Source organism: Lithobates pipiens, unplaced genomic scaffold (genome assembly GCF_037356315.1).
Source record: "Lithobates pipiens isolate NorthernLeopardFrog02 unplaced genomic scaffold, aLitPip1_a1.2 Scaffold_30, whole genome shotgun sequence".
NCBI lineage: Eukaryota > Metazoa > Chordata > Amphibia > Anura > Ranidae > Lithobates > Lithobates pipiens.
In genome coordinates, this window is record NW_027507791.1 from 153,116,109 (window position 1) to 153,144,000 (window position 27,892).

Sequence of the window (27,892 nt, forward strand, 5' to 3'; positions counted from 1 at the left end):
TTTTGTAGGTGCAGTTTCTTGCATATATCATGACTTTATGCCACCATCACTTCACTGACATTTTCTGTCGTCCGTCCTGATTTTTGGTTCAGGTTATGTTTCAAAATTTCAATAGCACATACCTATTTATATCTCATCTTAAAGGATGTGCTAATGTATTAACATTGCAGTTTGAGTAGTTAACAAGTGGCTTTAATTATAGTTAGTTCCAGCTCTCTTAAATGACTCACTAAATCTAAAATGCAAACTGGGTTATATTAAATTGCTATGAGTCACACTTGTACTTGTATTTAGAAAACTATATGGGGTGGATGATGACTACAATTATTCAGGGATCAATCTGTGATCAAGTAATTTAATTATAAAAATCTGCTGGAAAGTATATTGAAACGTTGATGTGAATGTTTTATGTAAATATGAAACAACTTGTGTATGGGAATTAATACCTAAATATCTAAATAAGGAGGAAAGCAAGAAATTGCCTTTATTACACTAATATATCACTAAAAGCATTGCTTCCTCCATTTTACCATTCCTGTATCCTGACGTGATGTACCTGAACTGTTAAAATAATAAAAAGCCATTTAAAAAGAAAACTGCTGCCCTGTTCCACAATTGCCACATTCTCTAAATTACTATTTTTTCTTTTAAAGCAAAATATATATTTTAATTATTTCTGGTCATATGCTATGACATTCTTCAGAACCTACCTTGAAAACCTCCATATGTAAGTTCAAGGAAAACAAATCTGAACCAAACCAATAAGATGCCATGTATATTAAATGTTTTTTGTTTTTATTTTAAACCTTGTTTTTCCAGGAAGGACAATCATAAACCACCATCAGTTGCAACATTACTGTCATAATTTGTTCCATTACAGCAAGTAGGCTGTATTGCTTGGTAGAATTCAAATGTTGTGTGGTTGTTATGATGTATTTAGGTTTATGGGCTGGCTTCTGTAGCACAGATTTTTTCTTGATCTGAAAATGTATGATTTAAATGTGCATGCACTGGCACTAGTCAACCGAATATATTACAAATTGCAAAGCTATATTTTGGGGTGCTTGACCTCAAAAGATAATATGTATTATTTAAAAAAGAATTACTGCAAGTTTGCATATATGTTTCTTAAAATATATATATATATTTTTTTATTGGATTTATATTTAAAGCAGTTCTAATTCGGAATATATTTGAATGGTTATATTTGCATAACTATCACCTTGTTTTTTTTTTTTTTTTTTTTAGCTCCTAAGCACTAAAAAAATTTCTAGGAGCCTGCCCATGAATTTCCTTTTTTGCTAGAAGGGTTGCAGCACATTGCTGAGCAATGCGTTTCAAGTCACTATGGCATTTAAGGTCATACATGTGTGTGTGTACTCTGCTGTCATTGGTGATATACTTGTTGTTGTCTTTTCAGGTCCAGTCCAGATGTAGCAGCAAGGAAAACATCCTCAGAGCAAGTAAGTACTACACTTAAATTCTACTATTTTCATATCGTGTTTCGCCTAAAGAATATATAAATTTCAGAAAAATAAAATAGGATGCTTAAACCCTCAATTTGCTCAATGACATATATTGCCATTTCAGAGAAAGGATGCTAATAGCTTGACAATGTTTAATGTTTCCGCCCTCAATATTAACATTTAAAGTGATAGTTCACCTTTACATTTTTTTTTGTAAAGGTGAACTAACACCAGACACTTAACTCTGGAGCTGCTGAGGGTTTTCAGGGTAAAGGTACAAGGCAAAGCACACAACCAAGAGAAGGAACAGGATAATTGGGTAGCAGTATCTGGTGGCAAAGCAGAACACTGGAGCAAGAAGGAAACAATATACCCTCCCAGCAGTTAGCATCATATGGAAACTGATTACTGGGATCTTCTGGTAGACACACTGGTGGACATCCAAACTATAACCAACCACTCTGGAAAGCACAGTTTCACCAGCAGGTCATCCTGGTCTTAAAAGGCTCTGGAGCAGTGCAGGGCTGTGGGCTGGAGAAAGTTCCTGCTGGCATTGACTCAGGCTCAAGCTTTTGATTGGGGCAACCATATGTACCTGTGGCTGCTTCTTGGCAAGTATGGCCTGGTGGGGGGGGACTCTGATTGGCTGAAGACCTTGTGTAGAGAGGCAGAAAGCTTCATGCTTGGGAATGGTTGTATTGCACTGTCCTTTGAGGTTAGCTTGTGTGCATTTCAGGGGTGTCCTTTGAGTCCTCTGCTATATACATTTACAATCAATCCTTTATCACAAGGTTAGATTTCTGATGAGCCTCCTCTGAGGGTTATAGCCTATGCTGATGATGTGTCTGTTTTCTTCTCTGGGATGGAGGAGGCAGAGGAGGTGGTATTGGTAATAAAGCAGAATGCTGAAGCATCTGGCTCAAAGATCAATCGGGATAAGAGTGAGAGTTTTAAAATGTATGAAATAAAAAAATAGTGAGAGATTCTGGATAGGAGAGGAGGGAGAAAGCTTCGAACTTCCAGATGCCTTCCCAGAGCCCCAACAGGGAAAGGGTTGATATTTTTTTATTTATAATTGGTACTAATATAGCACACAATAATGAATTAAATAGTAAATAAATATTAAATAATTTAGTTCATTTACACAGCACTTTACATATACAGTATATTGTACATTCACATCAGCCCCTGCCCTCAATGAGCTTACAATCTAAGGTCCCTAACTCACATCCATACATATGCAGTACTAGGGACAATTTTGACAGGAGCCAGTTAACCTACCAGCATGTCTTTGGAGTGTAGGAGAACCCAAAGGAACCCCATGCAGGCAAAAGGAGAACATGCAAACTCAAGGAAGGGAATGCTGTGGCTGGGATTTAAACTGATGCTGCTCGGTAGAAGCACTAACCACTTAGCCACTGTGCTTTACTGTCAAGGTGGTTATGCACAATATTCTGGGAAAGGTTGGAAAAATTCAAGATCTTGAGGAGGACAGATGGTGGCCGGAGGCCTGGACAAAGGCATGGAGGAATGGTAAGGTCTTTGGATGTGTGACTCTTCTTTATGTCCTTTCACATGGAATGCTATCAACCAGTGTATTGCTACACATATTGTGTGGATCAGTCTCATATTATGGGTGGAAAGTCCAACGATAGCGGAAAATAGGAGACAGTTGTGGAGAGTGAGGTTTATACTATTATCTGAAATTTTGGAAGGAAATTTTTCTAACTGCTTCCATATATGTGTAATCTTTTCACAATTCCAAAAAATGTGTGAGAAAGAACCTGTAGAATTGCAACCTCAGAAGCATGTCTGAGGAGTTGTGGGGAAAATGGCATGAATTTAGAGTATAATACCATCTTGTGAATCATTTTATTGCAGTCTCTTTAATCATGATTGCTCTTGTGCATTTATGTAAATTATTGATGCAGTTGTCCCAGTTTTCAGTAGAAAACGAGAAATCACATTCTTGTTCCCATTTGTGCATATAGGGGAGTTGTTAACTAGCTTAGAGTATATTTCTGATATCAGTCCTGTTCTTCTAGGTGACTTTAGATATGTTTTCAAAGAATGACGGTGCATGTGAATTTATTGTTTGTTAATATGTATTAACTGCATTCCAACCAGCTACTGCAGTTATACTGCGGCAACATGGCTCGGCTGTGCGAATCGCAGTCATGGAATGTCAGTACCATAGATGGCCACTAGGGGGCGCATGCGTGATCCCTGCTCACCCACGGAGCCGATGCGAGTGCCCGGCGGTCGCGATCACTCGGGGCACACAGGGAACCGGGATCTGTGTGTGTAAGCACACCGTTTCCGGCTCGCTGAGGGGAGAACAGACAGATTGTCTGTTCATACAGAACTCCCCTGCACAGTCCCACCCCCCTTGAGTTCGAACACATACTAAGACACACTTAACCCCTTCACTGCCCCCTAATGGTTAACCCCTTCACTGCCAGTGACATTTTCACCGTAATCAATGCAATTTTATAGCATTGATCGCTGTAAAAATGCCATTGGTCCCAAAAATGTGTCAAAATTGTCGGCCATAATGTCGCAGTCCCAATAAAAATTGCAGATCACCGCCATTACTAGTAAAAAAATATATATATACATATAATAAAAAAAGCCATAAACTATCCCCTATTTTATAGACGCTAGAACTTTTTTTTTGCGTAAACTAATCATATGCTTATTGTAAAAAAAATTTTTTACCAAAAATATGTAGAAGAATACGTATCGGCCTAAACTGAGGAAAAAAACGTTTTAGATATTTTTTGGGGATATTTATTATAGCAAAAAGTAAAAAATATTGTGTGTTTTTTTTTTTCAAAATTGTCGCTATTTTTTTGTTTATAGTGCAAAAAATAAAAACCGCAGAGGTGATCAAATACCACCAAAAGAAAGCTCTATTTGTGGGCAAAAGAAAAATCTATTTTGTTTGGCACTGCACCACTTTAACTGACAATTGCACGGTCATGCGACATTGCATCCAAATTGCAAAAAGTGCTCTGGTCAGGAAAGGGGTAAAATCTTACGGGACTGAAGTGGTTAAAAAAGTTTTCGGTCTGGAGGAATTTATTAAACTCAGTATTTGAAATTTGATGTCTAGATTTTAGTGAAGAGAATGAGGTGAAATTGTTGTTTTCTATAAAATAAAAAAAAAAAAGGATATCAGGTTTTTGTTTGTCCACCATGAGAAGTCTCCAGCTTTGTGCGTATTTAGGGAGAATTTTTGGGTCCCCTACCAAAGAAGAATGTGGGGGCGGGTGTTAGATATAAGTTTGTATTTTTTATTGTGTAGTTTCCATAATTGGTATGATTGTGAGACTAGTTAGTTAAGAGTTTCTAGGGTATGGTTTTAAATCTGGTTTCCCCATAATATACCTGAGATAGAATTGAGTCTCTCTAAAACCTAACCCATGGGATCTTGGGGTTGAGAATATGCCTCTGCGCAATTTGAGACCATCTGGCAGCTAAAAAGTATATAACCAGAAAACTGGGAGGCCCAGTCCTCTGTTCTTTTGTGATTTATAGAATACTAATCTTGATAGACATGGGTAAGAATCTAACCATATAAGCTTGTTAATCTCTGTTTGGAATTTAGTAATAATTACTTTATTTAGTCTAATTATAAGTGCACTAAATAGGTATAATATATTTTTTGGAATTTCATTTTAATTGTTGTGATCCTGCCTAGAAATTATATTTTGAAAGATTTCCACATTTTGAGCATTGATCTTAATTTTTGTATGAAGGGTAAGTAGTTTTTTGAGGATAGGTTATTAATGTTTGGAGTGAGAAAGATGCCCAAGTATGGGAGAGATTCCATCGACCAGGTGAAATTGAATGAGGAGCGTAAGGAATCTAAATGCAATGTTGGAATGTTTATTGGCATACCAAAAGATTTGGAAACATTCACCGTTAGGCCTGATAATGATGCAAATGTTTTAAGAGCATGTTTAATAACATGCTCTTATAAAGCTATATTGGGTTGTGTGAGAAATAAAATCATATTGTCTACATACATGCTCAATTTATAGGTGTTATTGTTAGACTTATAACCTTTGATGTCTGAGTGTAGTAGTATTGCTGTGGCTAAGGATTTAATCGCTAGAGCGAATAGTAAGGGTGAAATGGGACATCCCTGACGTGTACCGCTGCCCACCTTGTAAAGTCTGAATTACATACTGGTAATCTTATCCAGTGGATGGGTTGTGTGATAAAGCTTGAAAGGCGTGGAAAAATTCACCTTTGAAACCATATCTTTTCAGCACTATATCAAGGAAATTCCAGGATACAATATCAAATGCCTTATTAATATTGAGGCTTAGTAATAGGACAGATCAGGAGTTGACATTACCTTCTTGAATTATGTTTGTTACTAATCTAATATTGTCAGTAATTTGTCTGCCTGGTATGAAACCTGCTTGATAAGGGGAAATCAGGGAAATGGACTATCCCTTTCAAGGCTAAGCCTATTTTTGACATTTGGTGTTTACAAGTTAAAATACATATTTTTTGCTAGAAAATTACTTGGAACCTCCAAACATTATATATTTTTTTTAAGCAGAGACTCTAGAGAATAAAACGGCAATTGTTGCAATATTTATGTCACACGATATTTGCGCAGCGGTGTTTTAAACGCAACTTTTTGGGAAAAGGGACACTTTCATGAATTAAAAAAAAAAGAAACAGTAAAATTAGCCCAATTTTTTTGCAAAATGTGAAAGATAATGTTACGCCGAGTAATTGGATACCAAACATGTCACACTTTATATTTGCACGCACTCGTGGAATGACGACAAACTATGGTACCTAAAAAATCTCAATAGGCGATGCTTTAAAAAAAACGGTTACCAGGTTTAGAGTTACAGAGGAGGTCTAGTGCTAGAATTATTGCTCTCGCTCTGATGATCGTGGCGATACCTCACATGTGTGATTTGAACACCGTTTACATATGTGGGTGTGACTTCCATATGCGTTTTCTTTGCTGCGCGAGCTCGCGGCGACGGGGGGGGCGCTTTAAAAAAAAAAATTAATAAATTGTTTTAAAAAAAAATTGATCACTTTTATTGCTGTCACAAGGAATGTAAACATCCATTGTGACAGTAATAGGTGGTGACAGGTACTCTTTATGGAGGGATCGGGGGTCTAAAATACCCCCGTTCCCTCCTTTACACTTCAAATTATTCAGATCGCCGTTTTCGGCGATTCTGAATAGTGTATTTCTTTTTAAATCCGGCGCCATTGGCAGCCGAGTAAACGGGAAGTGACGTCATGACGTCACTTCCGTGTTTACAATTAGGAGACTGGAATGAAGCCGCTTACAGCTTCATTCCAGTCTCTCCCTAGCCGCTGGAAGCGGCAGATGTGTGATCAGTGCTCCCGATTGAACGGGAGCACCGGTGAGGCGGCGGGAGGGCGGATGTCCCCTCCCGCTCCGGCATAACAGCCGAGCGGCTTTTAGCCGCATCGGTTGTTATTGCTGGAAAGCCAATCGCCCGCTTTAAAAAACGGTACCGGGATGATGCCTGCAGGTGCGGGCATCATCCCGGTATAACCCCCGGAAGCCGAGTACGCACATCTGCTTGATGCTAATCTATTGGCTAACAATCTGCTAAATATCTTAAGGTCATTGTTTATTACCAAGATTGGTCTATAATTTTGGGGCAATGTATGATCTTTATTTGGTTTTGGGATAAGGGACATATTGGCGAGTAAGATTTCCTCTGGCAAATGTTCTCCTTTAATAATTTTGTTAAATTTGGTATTAGAAGTTGGTGATATTGTTTATAATAAAAGGAGGAGAATCCGTCTGGGCCAGGAGCTGAGTTTTTCTAAAGAGATTTAATTATTATAAGTAGTTCCTCTTCCATGCACGTGCATTTAATTAGTCTATTTGCATTTGGGTTAGCTTTGGAATAGGGTGTTTGTCTAACCAACATAGTGCCGAGGGTGAAATCAATGAGGTAGGTGTTGAGAGGAGATCTGAATATAATTTTTTGAATATAGACAGGATCTCCTGGGGATGAGTGATCAGTTGATGTGTATTATTCTTGAGTTTAAAAAAGGTGTGGGTGTTATTGGTTGATTATGTTTGTGGGCAAACATTGAGGAATATGTATTGCTAGATGGGAAACATTTTGCTTTTGACCAGTGGAGTGCCTTTTCTGCTTTAAATGTGAGTAATGAGTCTAATTATGTTTTTGAGATATTATTTTGTGGGTGTCTGGGTCATGTGAATTGGTATGATCTTTAAATGGTTTGTGGAGATCTTTGGTGAGAGAGTGAATTTGTTCCTATCAGATTGTGCAGCTCGTTTAATGAGGTGGCCTCCCAATACAGCTATATGGGCTAGCCATAATATAGTTGGAGAAACATCTGGGGTTGAATTAAATGAAAAATAGTCTTTTATTTCTGATACGATCTTTTGTTGGTGTGTGGGGCCTGTTAGTAATGATTCATTAATTCTCCATGAATATGGGTTAGAGTTAAGGCCAATACATTTTGTGTGTGTGTGTGTGTGTATATATATATATATATATATATATATATATATATATATATATATATATATATACATTTTTATTTTGTTTGTTTTTTTTGGGCAAAATACCATTTTCTGTTTGTGATATAAGCTGATGTATGGACATATATTTATTTTGTATATACAGTGGTGTGAAAAAGTGTTTGCCCCCTTCCTCATTTCCTGTTCCTTTGCATGTTTGTCACACTTAAGTGTTTCGGAACATCAAACCAATTTAAACAATAGTCAAGGACAACACAAGTAAACACAAAATGCAATTTGTAAATGAAGGTGTTTATTATTAAAGGTGAAAAAAAATCCAAACCATCATGGCCCTGTGTGAAAAAGTGATTGCCCCCCTTGTTAAAACATACTATAACTGTGGTTGTCCACACCTGAGTTCAATTTCTCTAGCCACACCCAGGCCTGATTATTGCCACACCTGTTCACAATCAAGGCATCACTTAAATAGGAGCTGCTTGACACAGTAAGGTCCACCAGAAGATCCTTAAAAGCTACACATCATGCCGAGACCCAAAGAAATTCAGGAACAATTGAGAAAGAAAGTCATTGAGATCTATCAGTCTGGAAAAGGGTTATAAAGCCATTTCCAAAGCTTTGGGAATCCAGCGAACCACAGTGAGAGCCATTATCCACAATTGGCGAAGACATGGAACAGTGGTGAACCTTCCCAGGAGTGGCCGGCCGCCCAAAATTACCCCAAGAGCGCAGTGACGACTCATCCAAGAGGTCACAAAAGACCCCACAACAACGTCCAAGGAACTGCAGGCCTCACTTGCCTCAGTTAAGGTCAGCGTTCATGCCTCCACCATCAGGAAAAGACTGGTCAAAAATGGCCTGCATGGCAGAGTTCCAAGGAGAAAACCACTGCTGAGCAAAAAGAACATCAAAGCTCGTCTCAATTTCTCCACAACACATCTTGATGATCCCCAAGACTTTTGGGACAACATTCTGTGGACCGATGAGACAAAAGTGGAACTCTTTGGAAGGTGTGTGTCCAAGTATATCTGGCGTAGAAGGAACACTGCATTTCATAAAAAGAACATTATACCAACAGTAAAATATGGTGGTGGTAGTGTGATGGTCTGGGGCTGTTTTGCTGCTTCAGGACCTGGAAGACTTGCCGTGATAAAAGGAACTATGAATTTTTCTGTCTACCAAGAGATCCTGAAGGAGAATGTCCGACCATCTGTTCGTGTACTCAAGCTGAAAGGAACTTGGGTTCTGCAGCAGGACAATGATCCTAAACACACCAGCAAGTCCACCACCGAATGGCTGAAGAAAAACAAAATGAAGACTTTAGAGTGGCCTAGCCAAAGTCCTGACCTGAATCCTATTGAGATGTTGTGGTATAACCTTAAAAAGGCAGTTCATGCTCGAAAACCCTCTAATGTAACTGAATTAGGACAATTCTGCAAAGATGAGTGGGCCAAAATTCCTCCAGGACGCTGTAAAAGCCTCATTGCACGTTATCGCAAACGCTTGGTTGCAGTTGTTGCTGCTAAGGGTGGCCCAACCAGTTATTAGGTTTAGGGGGCAATCACTTTTTCACACAGGGCCATGATGGTTTGGATTTTTTTTCACCTTTAATAATAAACACCTTCATTTACAAATTGCATTTTGTGTTTACTTGTGTTGTCCTTGACTATTGTTTAAATTGGTTTGATGTTCCGAAACACTTAAGTGTGACAAACATGCAAAGGAACAGGAAAAGGGGGCAAACACTTTTTCACACCACTGTATGTAAATATGTTTTTATTAAGAAGCAGTAAGTTTTTACGGTTTTTTAATCAACAAAAATTGCCTGCGGCGACCAAAGTGTTTTTCCTTATATGAAATCACTGTGATTATATTGTCATTATCATGTTAATATATATTATCATATATTAAAAAAAAAAAAAATATATATATATATATATATATATATATATATACACACATATATATAGGTATATGGAAACCTATTTTCTGTCACTTATATATAACTAGTAGCCATCTTTCCTTCCTGGCAAAATGTCTCAATTTCTCATACACACTCCCTGCATCCTATATAATCCTATTAGTTATCAAACAATCTAAAATACACGTTTCAAACAAAAAAGAAACAACAAACTCAAAAGAGATTAGGATAGGATTTTTATTCTAAAAATGAGAAGTGTACAGTATGTACGTGTTAGGAAAGTCAAGGACTACGAGTGAAAATGCACCCATGATTCAGTAGCATGCTAATCCTAGATCCACTTTCCAAAATAGAAAAAAAAATTACAGCATACACTCCGCAAGTTACGTGAAATTAACTATACATTTAATAAAGCTTGGTGGGACTCTGATGGGATATAGACATGCATAGAGAGATATGTGTCACACCTTACATGCAAGTATAAGATGTTCCTTGCACCATTTTCTCAGCCACTTGTTTAGATCTGACTGTCTGGTGTGGCTTGTGGTATAGGCAGTATTTCTGAGAATACTACCTTGGAGGTCCTTTTCTGTAATATAGCACCTATGTCCCTGAAACCTCAAGTTTCATCTACCTATTACTGTGTAATTTATACCCAAATGTCCCATGGCAGCTGGGTTCACCCAAGCCCTGCACAACATTCTGTCCATCCAATCCACAATTAATAATTGTGTCCCCTACTACCAGTATCTATTTTTACTTTTTCCCCTGCCCTCACGCTTACTGGAGTAGTTGTTCCCCTGGCAGCTAGGGGAGATATTCTGCTCCAGTAATGCCACTCCTGAGCAGTTTGTTTCTTCCTCGGCACCCTCATGCACTTCTAACTGCTACCAATGATTCCTGTTTGTCTCTGACCATTGTTACTTGCTTCTACTGATCATGTCTTTCTCTGTGCACTAGTTCAATTCCCAGTGCCCATGTGCATTTCCAAACATACCAGCCAGCTTGGGCTGTACTACCTACTGACTTGTAATCCCTGTGCCTCAATGCTGTAAGAAACTCTTACTTGCTTATCAACCCTTAGTTCCCAGTAGCTGCCTGCTCTGGTGAGTCAAAGAACCACAGCCTTGGAATCATGGGCAGCATATACTCTATAGCTATTCTAAACTCCTGCCCTTCCTGTGAGTTACAGTTTTCAGTGCTTTCCCAGATGTTTGTCTCTGTGCATTCCTGTAACCAACCTTTCCCCAACCATACATGAAAGTTCACTCTGTGACATTTGGACATTATGAAACCGCATATTTGCGACACTTCCGTTTGTGTTATCTGTCCACTTCTCACTACACCTTCATTTTTTTTACAGTGATGTTTCTGGTAGGAAACAACCAAAGTTACATCATAGGGGTAAAACTATGTCTGTAAAACTGACAGTTAATAAATCTGCGAGAGAAGAGGCTAGAGCAGGGACAGACAGGTTGAATGATTTAACAATACACAAAACAATGAAGGCACACTGTTTACACAAACCTTTGTCAAGAGCATTATTGTTTTTGGCTAGACCTTTCTTCGGGTGAAATACGTTCTAGATACAAGTACAAAGTATAAACCTGTAAATTGCATCGTAATTGCTGGAATACGCCTATGTAATTAATGAAATCAGTGAATACATTTAAAGCTTCCTCTCATTGGCTGAGATGGAGATCGTGATGGTGTCCACCTCAGCCAATCGGAGGAAGCTTTGCATTTCATTTTTTTATTTTTTAATGCCAGAGGGGGAAAGGGGGGGGGGGGGTTTAACCCTTCTGCCAGACTGCTCCAAATATCTTGATATAGTACAATAGAGAACAAAATGTACATATATGGTTAGAGCTAGTTTATAAGGTGCCGAAAATATATAAAAGCTGTGTGGTAAAAAACATAAATCATGAATTGTTGAATGATCCTCATTAATCATAAAAAGTAAACTGGGTAGAGTTGGAGTTGTGAAATCATTATGCCCCAGACCGGCTGGTGTGTCTCGTGGCTGTGCTATTACTACCACACTTTTTAAACTTTAAGCTTATAAGTACAATATTAACTTTTTAATAAGAAGTTCAGTCATACAATATTGTGCAATGAGCTCCCTTCTTTTCCGTTGATAATATCTTGCAACTGCTTGGAAGAGCGGGAGGACTTGGATGTGTGGGGACTTGGATGCTGATCGTCCTGCATGGCAGTATTAAGAACAGCAACGCTTGAAGGCGAGATTATCCACTGAAGGATATATTTAATCCCAGGGCTTGTTTGATCTCTTATAACATGGGTATCACTGCAATCTGGTAAAAGGATGAGATACCTTAACCACCTCAATACAGTGCAGTTACACCCCCTTCCTGACCAGACCAATTTTCAGCTTTCAGCGCTCTCAGTTTGAATGACAATTACTCAGTCATGCAACACTGTACCCATATGAAACTTGCGTCCTTTTTTCCACATAAATAGAGTTTTATTTTAGTGGTATTTAATCACTAGTGAGTTTTTTATTTTTTGTGCTATAAATAAAATAAAACGTAAATTTTGTGAAAAAAATGCCTTTTTCTTTGTTTCTGTCATAAATTTTTGCTAATTAGTAATTTTTCTTCATACATTTTGGCCAAAATTTATACTGCTACATATCTTTGGTAAAAATAACCCACATTAGTATATATTATTTGGTCTTTGTGAAAGTTATAGAGTCTACAAACTATGGTGCCAATTGCTGAAAATTGATCACATCTGATCAGGCCTTCAGTACATCAGGTGTATCTCAATTCTTGAGACACTAACAAGTCAGGAAAGTACAAATACCCCCCAAATGACCCCTTTTTACAAAGTAGACATTCCAAGGTATTAAGTAAGTAGCATGGTGAGTTTTTTTAAGTTGTCATTTTTTCCCACAATTCTTTGCAAAATTAAGATTTTTTTTATTATTATTTTTTACTAAATTGTCATATTATCAGGTTATTTCTCACACACAGCATATGCATACAACAAATTACACCCCAAAATACATTCTGCTACTCTTCCTGAGTACGGCGATACCACATGTGTGAGACTTTTACACAGCCTGGCTACATACAGAGCACCAACATTGAAGTAGTACCTTCAGACATTCTACGAGCAAAAATGACGCATCTCATTTCTCAACCACCTATTACACTTTTGAAGGCCCTGGAGTACCAGGACAATGGAATTTCCCATAAAATGACCCCATTTTGGAAAGCAAACACCCCAACGTATAATCTGTGAGGCATAATGAGTCTTTTGAACGGTTCATTTTTTTCCAGAAGTTTTTGGAATATGTGTAAAAAGATTAAAACGCATTTTTTTTTACACAAAATTGTCAATTTATAAGATATTTCTAACACATAGAATGTATATAGCAAAACTTACAACCCAAAACACATTCTGCTACTCCTCCCGAGTATGGCGATACCACATGTGTAGGACTTTTACACAGCCTGGCCACATAGAGAGGTCAAACATTAAAGTAGTACGTCCAGGCATTCTAGGAGCATAAATGACACATCTCATTTCATTCCTACCTATCACACTTTTGAAGGTCCTGGACCACCAGGACAGTGGAATTACCCACAAAATGACCCCATTTTGGAAAGCAAACACCGCAACGTATATTCTATGAGACATGGGCTGCAAATAGGTACTCGGGTACTCTGATGGGCTGGTGACAGGTACTCGGGTACTCTGATGGCCTGGTGACAGGTACTCGGGTACTCTGATGGCCTGGTGACAGGTACTCGGGTACTCTGATGGCCTGGTGACAGGTACTCTGATGGCCTGGTGACAGGTACTCGGGTACTCTGATGGCCTGGTGACATGTACTCGGGTACTCTGATGGCCTGGTGACAGGTACTCATATGGACTGTGACAGGTACTCGGGTACTGAGATGAACTGTGACAGGTACTCGGGTACTCAAATGGACTGGGACAGGTACTCGGGTACTCAGATGAACTGTGACAGGTACCCGGGTACTCGGAAGAACCGTGACAGATACTCGGGTACCCTGATGGACCGTGACAGATACTCGGGTACCATGATGGACTGTGACAGGTACTCGGGTACTCTGATGGACCGTGACAGGTACTAGGGTACTCTGATGGACCGTGACAGGTACTAGGGTACTCTGATGGGCCGTGACAGGTACTCGGGAACTCTGATGGACCGTGACAGGTACTCGGGTACTCTGATGGACCGTGACAGGTACTCGGGTACTCTGATGTGCCGTGACAGGTACTCGGGTACTCTGATGTGCCGTGACAGGTACTCGGGTACTCTGGTACTCTGTTGTGCCGTGACAGGTACTCGGGTACTCTGGTACTCTGATGTGCTGTGACAGGTACTCGGGTACTCTGATGTGCCGTGACAGGTACTCGGGTACTCTGATGGACCGTGACAGGTACTCGGGTACTCTGATGGACCGCGACAGGTATTCGGGTACTCTGATGGACCGTGACAGGTACTCAGATACTCTGATGGACCGTGACAGGTACTTGGGTACTCTGATGGACCGTGACAGGTACTCGGGTACTCTGATGGACCGTGACAGGTACTCGGGTACTCTGATGTGCCGTGACAGGTACTCGGGTACTCTGATGTGCCGTGACAGGTACTCGGGTACTCTGATGGGCCGTGACAGGTACTCCGGTACTCTGATGGGCCGTGACAGGTACTCCGGTACTCTGATGTACCGTGACAGGTACTCGGGTACTCTGATGGGCCGTGACAGGTACTCGGGTACTCTGATGGGCCGTGACAGGTACTCGGGTACTCTGATGGGCCGTGACAGGTACTCAAATACTCTGATGGACTGTGACAGGTACTATGATGGACTGTGATTGACAGGGGTGGTGATAGGTCCTCTTTATTGGGGGGGGCAATCAGTGTGATTGGTGTACACTAGGCGGTAACGAGATGTTACTGCAATCTCCTCCTCACACACGATCGGTGTGTGAGGAGGAGAACAACCCGGTAACATCTCGTTACCGCGGTTTGTTTACATTTTAGTGATCGGCTGTGAAAGGATCACAGCCGATCATGTGGGTAAACAGCCGGCCAATGGCTGTTTACCAGCATCGGTGACGAGCAGTGTTCCCGGAGAGCACGCCGCCACCGCCGTGCACGCGCAGGGCGCTCGCGTGCATGCGCCGGCCGTGCACCGTCGGGGTGTGACCATCTGTGATCAGCCGTGTCTTCATCGCGGCTGATCACGTGGTAAACAGCCATAACCAATGGCTGTTCACCTCCTTCGGTGGCGAGCGGTGTCTCCGTGACACGCCGCCACTGAAGAAACAGGGATGCGCGCGCATGATCGCGCGCATTCCCTGTTTAAACGTGAGGCCGTCATATCACGGCCTCCCGCCACAATAGGTGCGCCGCCTGGCCGTCATTTGACGGCCGGCAGTCAGCATCTAGTTAAAGGACTTTGGAGCACTTAATGAGATTGGAGCACTCAGCACTGGGAGAAGAATTAATTTCATATGGACTTTGTTACCCGGATACTATATTCGAGATTTAATATCTCTCAGATATGATTTGTGGTTTAATGAGAGTTCATTGTCCATAAGTGAAAGCTTTAACACAATAGCAAAAATGTATTGGTATATAGTAAAATAAGCCTAGACTAATACACATCAAGCTATCGGATTGTACAGGAAAAGGGTAAAAATCATGGATTACATTAAGTAATACAGAGTATATTCCTTAAAACATTAATCTACAAACAGTGGGACATAAAAAAACTTAAGACCAACATATTTTGATACAAGTACAAGGGAGATCTCTCATATTTACCATTCCATAGAGGTTCTGTTCACGTGACTGCTTTGCCATAGAATGTGTGCTTCCCTCCCATCTAGTCTGTGTATATCATTACAGGCTGATGTCTCATTGGTTTGGCGTGGCTCTGATTGGTGGGCTTCCCTATTCCTGGTTAAGGACTGGCTACATCTCCAATCCCTATACTTTGCATAAGTCAGACCCCTTTAATGCAAATCCTATTCTTAGCAGGAGATTAACTTGACCTTTTCCCGGGAAGTAAAGTATTGATTGCAGGTTGGCCTCCCTTCATTGCATATCCAAACATGGGATCTTTTGAAGTGAATATGTGTAGAACAATGAGGTTTGGGTACCATTGTTTAGATACACAAGCCTAGACATTAAATTGTCTGGTCTAACAGGCACTTCTTTGAAGCGATGTTGCACGCCCTCCATAAATACAAGATAAATGAAATCTATTCATAATTACAATATTTTACAGCTATTAATGGAGATTTCACATAAACTCATAAGGCAACAGATGGCCCCTTGTGGCCACTTGAGAATATGAGACTCGGCCACACCTAAAATAATGGCTTATGTGTAATCTCCTTTAATATTTGGAACTTTTGGCTTTGCCTTCTGAAACAAAAAAAAACTCTTTGAGGGAAGAAAAAAAACTTTTAAACTCTCCATCTCTACAGTCCACATTTCTGAATCCCAGTATCTGTAGTCATCACTTGTTCTGGATGTAATAAGTCCATAATAAAAATCTTATCATTCTGAATATTAAGGACTGTTGATTAGAATTGTTATAGATATACTGTGACACCATGAGACCTTTTGCCACGCCCTTCAGCCAGGTTGTCTGATTTCCACCCCCCATCTTTCTTCCTAAATTCTCAAATGCCTGCAAGTAACTCTGCCCTGCCTTCTGCTGAATACCACTGTGTGCATGTATGACCCTTCAAGTGTCCAGGGGGATCTAGTTGCCATTGCAACTTACCTCGAACTCCTTTTACTGAAACTATGTTCAGTTATACCAACCCTGATGGGCTAACCTTGGCTGGTGCCAAACTTTTGTGCATATAGCTCCGTCCTTGGCTACCATGTGTAGCTGCTGTACGAGTCCTGCCTTTAGCAGGCTATGGAAGAGATCATAACTTTAAGAGGTCTCAGTGCAGATTAGGCAGTATCAACTAAGCAGACAAAAATAACTTGATTTCAGAATACAGATAAGTGTCATGTCACCAGTTACTTGTGGCTTCAGGAACAATCAAACAAAATTACTCTTAAATACAATTATACTATACTCCCTGCTATTTGCTAAAAACTATGAGTCTCACAAGTCCCAGTATATCTATATGATATTCAAGAAATGCTCTTTGAACTTTGTTATGGCACAAAAAAGAAAATTGACCAAAAAAAAAAAGACAAATGACCACATATGCCTGACCCATATTAGGACTGTAGATAGGATTGTGTGTCACATATACAAAGAAAATTGTCACATGACTGTTGCTAAACCCTGGTGTTACTGTTACTATTGTCATAGTTGGTAATAGCTACAATGACATAAATTTATATAAAACAATTATCCACTGTCGAAAGAGAAAAAAAAAAGAAACAGAACTGTTGGAACTTGGCCCAATCCTCAAAATGCTATAGGTAAGCTTTAATATTCTATATCAAAATAGGGGATCGTTTTAAAGCATTTTTAAACTGTTTTAAATGTTCTCCATATAATGTGCCCCATACTCCCCTCTCTTTTTTTTATTTCACCATAGCGAAACAAAACTCAAGAATCACCAAAAAATAAAGGTGATATAGAAAAGAAAGAAAATTAGTTAACATTAAAGAATAAGAAAAAAAATGAAACAAAAAATAAAATAAATAAAAGAATAGATTCAATGCTGCCTCAACATGAGATTTGTGATACCCCCTGTCTCTTTAAATTGTTAAAGAGAATTGAATCTGTATTTTGTTAAATAATAAAAAAACGATTGAAACTGCCTTCAAACATTGCAGTTATACAAAAGGCAACGCCCTCTTTCGGTAGTGATTAACATATTAATTGATTCTCAGTGAAGATCAATTTACAAGTCAAGCAGGCCATAAGAATTTGTATCAGAGAGAGAAGACAGAAACTCTTTTTAATGAAACAGACAACCAAAAAATATATATATATATATATATATATATTAGAATTCAGTTAGGCCTGACTTCAATTAATTCCATTCAAGGCTTCTCCTTAAAACAAACATAACAACTATGCTTTAAGGTCCTCTGTGTTTCAAAGTAATTTGCCCAGTCTTGGTCTGCTCTGGATTATCCGTCCATGTTTGTATATTTACCCTAAAATAAAAAACAAAAAAACCATTAATAACACCTCACTCTACCTCTGAGAGGTTTCCTATGACTACACTAGTTGTGGATGCTTGGAACCACCTTCCAGCAGAGATAATGGGTACACAGTCAGTACATATATCATACCACATATCTGTACTCTGACAAACAAAAAGTTATAGCTTGGTGGGTTTGTAAGTACTTAAAGTCTAAGAAGACAACATGTAGACATAAAACCTTCACACATGTTAAAGGACATGAGTCCATTTGGAAGGACAAATAAAACACAAGACATACTGAATCTATAAGATGCCACAAGGTGAAAAGTAATGTATTATTATGTACTTTCTGAGTGTCAGAGTGGATGAAACTTCACTCTAAGCCACAGGAAAGGAGAAAGAAACAAAACAAAATCCCTACAGTTTCTCAGTTATAGGGATCAAGATCTCATATCTGTGCACAGGTTATTTATTCGCAAATAAACAATAAAAAATTATAAATGTAAACTGGTAACATTATTGAGCTCACTACAAACAGAAACAAAAATAAAAGCATGAGAGGCTAATGTGATCAGATTTCTTATTGATGGGCATCCAACAATGGTGTATACACACCCCTAAAAAAAAAAATCTTTGTTTATCCACTTAAGGACTGCCTCTTGCACATATACGTCGGTAGAATGGCACGGCTGGGCACAAGCATGTACCTGCCCAGCCATGGGTTGGGAGCGCGGCGGCAAGCTCCCCGACCCGGGCCTGAGCTCCGTGGCCATGGGACCAGCAGACCCGGTGTCCTGCGATCGGGTCACAGAGCTGAAGAACGAGGAGAGGTCTGTGTAAACAAACCACTACCCGTGCTTCCTACTGTGGCTGTCACCTATCGTCTCTTCCCTTTTATAGGGAAATGACGATCAGTTATGTCACATGCCAGGCCACGCCCCTACAATAAAAAAAGTCATAACGTCATACATAACACCTACACTGCCCCCTAGTGGTTAACTACTTCACTGCACATAGCACTGATTGCTGTATAAATGACAATGGTCCCAAAAATGTCCGATGTGTCCGCCACAATGTGGCCGTCACAATAAAAATCGCTGATCGCCACCATTACTAGTAAAAAAATATATATATTAATAAAAATGCTATAAAACTATCCCCTATTCTGTAAATGCTATAACTTTTGCGCAAACCAATCAATAATCGCTAATTGCGATTTTTTTTTTAACCAAAAATATGTAGAAGAATACGTATAGGCCTAAACTGAGGGAAAAAAATGTTTATTTATATATTTTTTGGGGATATTTATTATAGCAAAAAAGTAAAAAATATTGAATTTTTTCAAAATTGTCGCTCTATTTTTGTTTATAGCGCAAACAAATAAAAACCGCAGAGGTGATCAAATTACACCAAAAGAAAGCTCTATTTGTGGGGGGAAAAAAGATGCCAATTTTGTTTGGGAGCCACATTGCACGACCACGCAATTGTCAGTTAAAGTCCTTTGGCTGCAAATTGGTCTGGGGCTTAAGTGGTTAAACATAGACAGTTCATGCACATCCATTACATCACTCAAACACACATATTCATTTAGATTGAATCCCATACATTCTGAATAGAGAGACCTTTGGTAATTGCAAATGGATTGCTAGGAATTTCAGAATACAAAAGAAAGAAAAGAAAAAAGAATGGAATATTATACTTTACCTTCTGTTAGGTGTGTGTGTTTATGCATATGTACAGCCATCTATATACAGCTGCTTTATAGGTAAATATACTTTCAGGAACTCACTTAACCTGAAAAGATAGAAAAAAAAAAAAGATAGCTTGTAGACAACAGTTATTATTCTATCCCCTTTTTTTTTCTTTAACCTATTTAAAGCAAACAATACAACATTGGTAAATGACATTCCCACTTTGATCTAGTGAAATTAAATGCCATAGACCTCTAAAACATAACTTGTATTTTATTCCCGGTATACTGACTTTGTTCCCGATGGGCAAGTCATTCCCTCCATTTTTACAATTCAATTATTCAATAACGTTTATTTAAAGGATTGGAGTTTCACAAACTCAAACCCGTTCCTGTTTCATTTGCCTAATCTCATACTGTAAAGCCTCATTCTCGGCCTTAATAGTTGAGGAATGGATGTATAATCTCGTATTTTCATATTTAATACTCCTAGGCCCTTCACCCCAGCGTGGTGAGTACACTTACACGTCACGCCTCTTTCTTGTATATTGATTCTGTTATAATATATTTTCACTGGAAGACAAACAAAACTGAGCAATGTGACCGAATAACCCACAGGTGTAGCACTTTATCTGTTGTAAAGTATTAAAGCGTCTCTTAGTTTTCAATATTTGTATTCAAATTTTCCACAAGAGAAATTACAATTTCAGTATCTGACATCGTAGATACATAGAAGAACAAGAAAACAATAAAGAACAATTCAAGTAGAGAGAAGAAGGAAGAAAAAACTGGTAGTACATGTGTGGTGCTGAGGGTATTTCAAAGAGTTATTGGATCACCCCATCCAGACAGTCATCCTGTGTCTTGCTCCATATAGGGGTCAGAGAGGCAAACAACTGGGCCCCTGTTATCCAACCCTCCATTTCCGCTTCAGTGCTATAATAAGTACTAAAGTAATGATAATGGAAGAGGTGCTGGCTCGTGTGTTGTCAAGAGCACTCAAGTAAAGAAGGGAAAGAAGAAGAGTAACTATAATAGAATGAGGTAAAGAAATAAGGAATAGAAGGCAAGGGGAGAGAAAAAGAAAAAGGGGATGCACTCCAGCTCAGGGGGAACGCTCTCCAGCCTCGCACCAAATAAGCCCGTTACCCAGTTACGAGGTCTCTAATCCAAGGTTCCTACACTCAATTGAACCAAGCCATTCTATCGCTAAGTATTGCCAATAAACGTTCATTCACCATTATCCAGGACAAATTAAAGCGTCTCTTAATAACTGGTGTGGTTTTAGGCCCAGAATATTCAGTGTCTAAAACCTGATTAACATTTTTTTCTGTCTTCATATGAGATATAGGGGCACTTTCAAAATGGCTCCCACCTTTCAATGAGTTGTTGAAACTAGCGCATACTCCAGATGTAGATCATTTCCTGTTGCATCTAGAAATACTCAAACCAGTTGCATTACGATCTATGGTATGTGGAGATTGCACAAACTGCACTGGGCTGGAAGATAAAGGCAATTGTTTACATTTACTCTCTGCCTCCTTCAGCCCCCGAGCCAGCTGATCAACCTCCCCCTGCTTGTTTTGGTTGTCTATTGTTGGTTGCTGGTGGCTGGCATTCAAATTTGTCATAGACACTCTCAGAATACTGATATTACTTTTGCCTATTTCTTTATCCTTCTTGAGAGATATATGTTGCAACAATAACTGTCTGTAATTGTTAGGCAACCAGCAAGCTGCAAAAATTTGTGCAGTCTTACCCTCATGTTTGCTGTATTTTTTCTCCTTAAGCTTTATATTTACATACTCTTGTGCCTGGTGCCATGGGCTTTTAGATTCCTCCATTGCTCTTATTTAAGAGCTATTTTCAACCTTAGCAATCCTGGCCATCAATTTCTTCATGATAAGTTCAGTGACGAATCAACAATCCACCACTGAACAGACTTCTGACACAGTAGTCTACCACTTAGAATATGCTCAAGAGTGGAGACACGAACATTAAAATAACACTAGTATCTTCAGAGAGTAGAGTCTACACTCAAACAAAAGACATACTGAACGATGGAGATACAGTATGTATAGAATACACACCACAAACAATAGTGCTGAGATAAGCACACAAGGAACAATAGTGTAAACCTCTAGGTTGACAGTAGAAAGGTAAACACAGCCATGTTTACACCAATAGCTGTTACACCCAATTCAGTTTATATAAAAAAAAAAACACACAAAAAAATACTATACGAAAAATTGAGCTTATCAAATTATTGGTAGGATTTCTCCTAACCTAAAACTGACCTAAATGCACCTTATTTTACACTCTAAAATGAATTGTTCTCAGATATCAGTAACTAGACTTCCACACTTTGGTATTTTAACAGATATATTACTGCTTGTAAATTCCCACAGCAAAAAAAAAAACAAAAAAACTTGTAGCTCAGTTTCAATGTCCTACACACAAATACTATGCCTTTAGTGGATACACCATTTAAATAAAAAATAAAAACCTGTTGAAACTTTTCAACAAAACAATCTAGACCACACTTTTTCAGTGTCTTTCCAATAAAACACATGAATGAAGCTTGGTGAGCACAAAAGAAACAAATAGGAACAAAATCTTATTAGCTAAGTACTTCCTCCCCATTACGTTGACCGGTTATAATGGTGCTTCCAATGTACTTTTTCAACTATAATTATGGGATATTTAAAAAATAAAAACAATATGTGGTGTATCCTCTCTCCTTAGCGTTATTCTGATACCCACTAAAAACAAAGCATTCACCTATATTTTTCCCTGGATTAACTTGTGACCTCCAAAATACGGGAAAAACTGACTCAGTTTAAAATACAGCCCAATGACCTAAATCTGCATTACACAAATCTCGGTATTATATTAAATATTTTCAGTCCTGGTCCTCAACTTCGTGTGTTGCCAATTATGTTACCCGTTTTTAATATTTTAGGTTTAAAATCTGTCAGATATGATTTGGGTTTAAATGAGCGTTCTTGACCATGAATGAAAGCTTTAATACAATAACAAAAATGGATTGGTATATAGTTAAGTAGTCCTAGACTAATACTCATCGAGCAATCTAATTGTACAGGAAAAGAGTAAAAATCATGGATTACATGAAGGAATAGAGTATATTCCTTAACCGCTTGCCAACCACCTCACGCTGATATACGTCGGCAGAAGGGCTCGTACAGGCAAACTAACGTACCTGTACGTTGCCCTTTAAGAGGTGGCCAGCGGGCACACGCCCGCAGCAAGCTCCGTGAGTTGGGTCACAGGGAAACCCGTGATCGCCTCACGGAGAGGAAGAACTGGGAGATGCTAATGTAAACAAGCATTTCCCTGTTCTGCCTAGTGACAGTGTCACTGATCTCTGCTCCCTGTAATCAGGAGTAGAGATCAATGATGTGTCACACGTAGGCATGTCCCCACACAGTTAGAAACGCTCCCCAGAACACACTTAACCCCTACACTGCTCCCCTAGTTGTTAACCCCTTCACTGCCAGTGTCATTTACACAGGAATCAGTGCATTTGTATAGCACTGACTGCTGTATAAATGACAATGGTCCCAAAAATGTCCGATGTGTCTGCCATAATGTTGCACTCACGATAAATATCACTAACCGTACCATTACTAGTAAAAAAAAAAAATTTATAAAAATGCCATAAAACTATCCCCTATTTGTAAATGCTATAACTTTTACGCAAACCAGTCAATAAACGCTTATTGCGATTTTTTTTTAACTAAAAATATGTAGAAGAATACGTATCAGCCTAAACTGTGGGGGAAAAAAAAGTAGATATTTTTGGTGGATATTTATTATAGCAAAATGTAAAAAAAAAAAAAATGTTTTCAAAATTGTTGCTCTTTTTTTGTTTATAGCGCAAAAAGTAAAAACAGCAGGGGTGATCCAATACCACCAAAAGAAAGCTCTATTTATGGCCACAAAAGGACGTCAATCTTGTTTGGGAGCCACGTCGCACAACTGCGCAATTGTCAGTTAAAGCAATGCAGTGCCGAATCGCAAAAAGGGCTCTGGTCAGGAAGGGGCAAAAATCACGTACCGTTTTTTAGAGCCTACAGTCGGTTTTCTTGTAATAATAACCCATGCTGCTAAGCAGCCGCTCGATTGGTATTACAAGCAGCAGGAGGAGACGTCCCCCCTCCCACCGCTCTGCCCGGGCTCTCCCGTCCCACCAGTAGGCCTGCAAGATCATCCATCATGTCTGCTGGCTGTCCGGAGACCCAAACAAAACCTGGCTTTGATCGGGCCTCAGATCTAGTAACCCAGAAGCGACATCATATCCGCTTTACTGGAGCCTTAAAGCGGCCAGATTTTTTAAAAAAACATCAGTATTCAAAACAGCCAAACTTGGTGTTTTGAATGCTTTTAAAAGCAAAGGAGGGATTTGGGGTTTTACAGACCCCAGATCCCTCCAAAAAAAAAAACATGACACGTGACTATTGCTGTCACAAGGCTGTTGCTGGTACATCCCTTGTGACAGCAATAAAAGTGATAAAAAAAATAATTAAATGGACAGTGTAAAAACAAAAAAACAAAAAAAAAAATGTAAGGCGCCCTCTCCCTCCGTGCTCACATGATGAAGCGAACATATATGTAAGTCGTGCCCACAAATGTAAACCGTGTTCAAACCACACATGTGAAGTATCGCTGCGATTGTTAGACTGAGAGCAATAATTCTAGTGCTTAACCTTAAACTGGTAACCATTAAAAAATGTTAAAGCGTCGCCTATGGGCATTTTAAAGTAACGTAGTTTGAAACCTTTCCACAAATGTGCAAAATTTTAAAGCATGACATGTTAGGTATCCATTTACTCAGTGTAACATTATCTTTCACATTATACAAAAAAATTGGACTAACTTTACTGTTTTGTGTTTTTTAAATTAATGAAAGTGAATTTTTTCCCAATAAATTGCGCAAGTACAGTATGACTTAAAATATTGCAACGATATTGTTTGGAATTCTAGGTAATTTTCTAGCAATAAATACTGATTTTAACTTGTAAGCAACAAGAGTCAGAAAAAGACCTGGTCTTTAAATGGTAAATCACGTGATGTGCACTAACATTTATAGCTATATACATTTTTTGTATGTTTACAGAGAAGTTATTGTATTGCACATATTACGTTTTATGGGCACTTTTGAGGACACATAACTTTTTATGATTAATGAGGCTTATTCAACACTTCATAAATTATAGTTTTTTAACCAGACAGCGCAATTTTCTTCTTTTATATATTTTTGGTGTTTTATCCTGTATTCAGGGTTTAGAAAAGTGCAGCAGTCTGAATAGGTCCCATCTAGTGCAAGGTTTTACTATGAATATTTTCTGGGACTTTATAAGATACCAGGAGCGCCATATTTTATTAAATGTAGAAATGGTGTTGATCTGAGGTGTCAAAGATTCTATGTTGTAGACATTGTGAATACATTTGTAAAGATCTGCTGAAGAGGGTGGTAGCAGTTGTTTGCCTTTTAAAGCTATGAGACATCTTTCTGTAGTTAAAAAATGGTTCATCAGCTTGGTAGCGAGTTTGGCTATATTTGGCATGGGCAACTAGATCTAAAGGAATATGAGTGTACTAGATCTAAAGGGATTGTAGGCCAAACAATGATTCTAATAGGATTTTAATGTGTTTCCAAGAAGGGCAAACAGTATCTTGGGGCATTTCCAGTAGATGTGTAGGGTCCCCACCGAGTCATTACATCTCCAACAAGTGGGAGGTATGATCAGAGTTTTTAGGTGTGAGGTACCATTGAAATACTTTTTCCCACTTTAGCATATAATTACTTTAGGAAAATAGAAGGAAGTCAATAGTAGTGAGAAGTCTATAGATGTTGGTGATGAGGTGCTGATGTGTTGGGCCTTCCAAGCAAATTTTCTCAAAAGTAGATAGTTTGGCAAACGGATGACCAAATATTTCTAGTATGGTAGAGATTAAATGTTGGGTGTCTTTGATACAGGTTTTACTAGACCACAATAAAGAGTTGATATGAACAGGGACTATCCAGAGATATTTGGTCTCTGACCACCTATTCTGTAGTGTAGACCGCGAAGTCAGGCGATGTAGTTGGGCAGCGATAAATATAATTTTGTAACATCAGGAAAATGTAATTCCCCTTGCGATATGTATGCCAGTAAGACCTGTCTAGCAACTCTATGTCTACCACTTGCCAAGGAAAAAAACAAACGTTTTTAGGTCAAGTAGGGGAACCTTATAGGGAGTGCTTCATAGAGGTTGACTAATTTGGGAGGTAGCGTCATTTTAATAAACTACCTACCAATCCAAGATAACCGGAGGTATTTCCACTTATAGTTTGTACCATAGAGTTAGGAGATCTTGGGCATTAAGTAGACGACCAGGTATTTGAGTTTATCTGTTTTCCAGTTGTAAGTAAAGCAGACCTGGAGCATTGAAAGAGTGTCTGAGAATAAAGTAATAGGTAATGCCTCAGTCTTTGTCAAGTTCAACTTATAACCCGACATGTGGGAGAAAGTCACAAGTGCCCCAATGCAGATATGGTAAGGAGATGAGTGGTTTTTGTGAGTGTTGGTAAAACATCATCCACAAAAAGGGATAATTTAACACCTTCCTGCCTGGCCGTCATTTACATATGACATCCTAACAGGACCGTGCCTCACGAACCACGCTTTGGTGCAATTAGTCACCCGCCGTGGCCACTGAACATGGCTGATAACAGATCACTGTACCGGCCCACTACCAGTACCATGTAACTGCTGTGGCCAATCACAGCAGATCACATGACAGTTGTACACAATGTAAAGCTTTGATGTATGCCTTTCATTGTTTACTTTTGTGATGAGCTTTGATTGGTCACAATCAGCACATGGTACAGACAGGGCCAATCATAGCCCATTTGTATCATGTGATTAACTGTGGCCAAGCATAGCTAATCACAATAGTAAACACCAAATGAGTAGTTTTTATTTAGAAAAAAATGTTTGCTTATAACTGTCAAATGCTTAGAGTTATAAGCAACCAAAGCGTGTAAAAAAAAAAGTCTTGATCACTTCCCAGAGTAAAGTTTTACTATGTTAAAACTGTATTTTTCTGGTCACTATGTTAACAAAAAAAAAACTAATTGTAAAAAAAAAAAAGCAAAAAAGAGAGGAATTGAATAAAATAAATATATATATATATATATTCTTTTTTTTTTTTTTTGTTTACATACTGTCAGCAGTTACGTGATGACACTGTACTGCGCTGGTGACAGTATGCAAAATATTAAAAAAAAATTTTTTTTTTCCTTTTCCAAAAAAGTGTGACAAAAAATTACAACTTCAAAAAACTTGCCATGCCTCCTACTAAATAACTTGGACTGCCTACTTTCCAAAAAAGTGCCGACTTACAAAGAAATGAAGGTTCTATAATTTTTATCATATATATTTTTTAAATGATAGAGACAAAATATTAACCAAAATTCCAGAAAAAAACATATGATACAAATGTTATAAATTGATTTGCAGTTCAGTGAGTAAAATAAGTCTTTGATGACTTCGTATTTGGTGGAAAAACCCTTGTTGGTTACCAGGTTTGCACACATCTCAGGAGGGATTTTGGTCCACTCTTCTTTACAGATCTTCGCGAAATCCTTAATGTTTCTTAGCTGTCGCTAGGCAACTCGAAGTTTCAGCTCCTATTGGATCAAGGTTTAGAGACTGGCTTAATGTGACCTTAATGTGCTTCTTCTTGAGCCACTCCTTTGTTGCCTTGGAGGTATGTTTTGGGTCATTGTCATGCTGGAAGACCCATCCACGACCCATCTTCACTGTTCTGGCTGAGGAAAAAAGGTTCTTATCCAATATTTTACAATACATGGCCCTGTCCATTGGTCCTTTAATGTTGTAAAGTCAGCCTATACCTTTAGCAGAGAAACAGCCCCAAAGCATAATGTTTCCACCTCCATTCTTTACTGTAGGGATGGTGTTCTTAGGATCATAGTCAGCATTTTTCTTCCTCCAAACACGGCAAGTCAAGTTAATGCCAAAGACCTCAATTTTGGTTTCATCTGACCACAGCACTTTCTCCTAATCCTTATCAGAATTATTTAGATGTTCACTGGCAAACTTCAGACCGGTCTGTAC

At 38.8% G+C, this 27,892-nt stretch overlaps 1 protein-coding gene across 26 annotated transcripts in view; it reads left to right on the forward strand.

The window, feature by feature from the left end:
- The window catches only part of GPHN (gephyrin), a 935,903-nt gene that overhangs the window by 759,098 nt on the left and 148,913 nt on the right, over positions 1 to 27,892 (forward strand). For all 26 annotated transcript variants that reach the window (XM_077464979.1, XM_077464987.1, XM_077464985.1 and 23 more), the window contains one exon: positions 1,421 to 1,463. In XM_077464979.1, the coding sequence (XP_077321105.1) occupies positions 1,421 to 1,463 (43 nt within the window). The remainder of the gene's footprint in view (positions 1 to 1,420; positions 1,464 to 27,892) is intronic.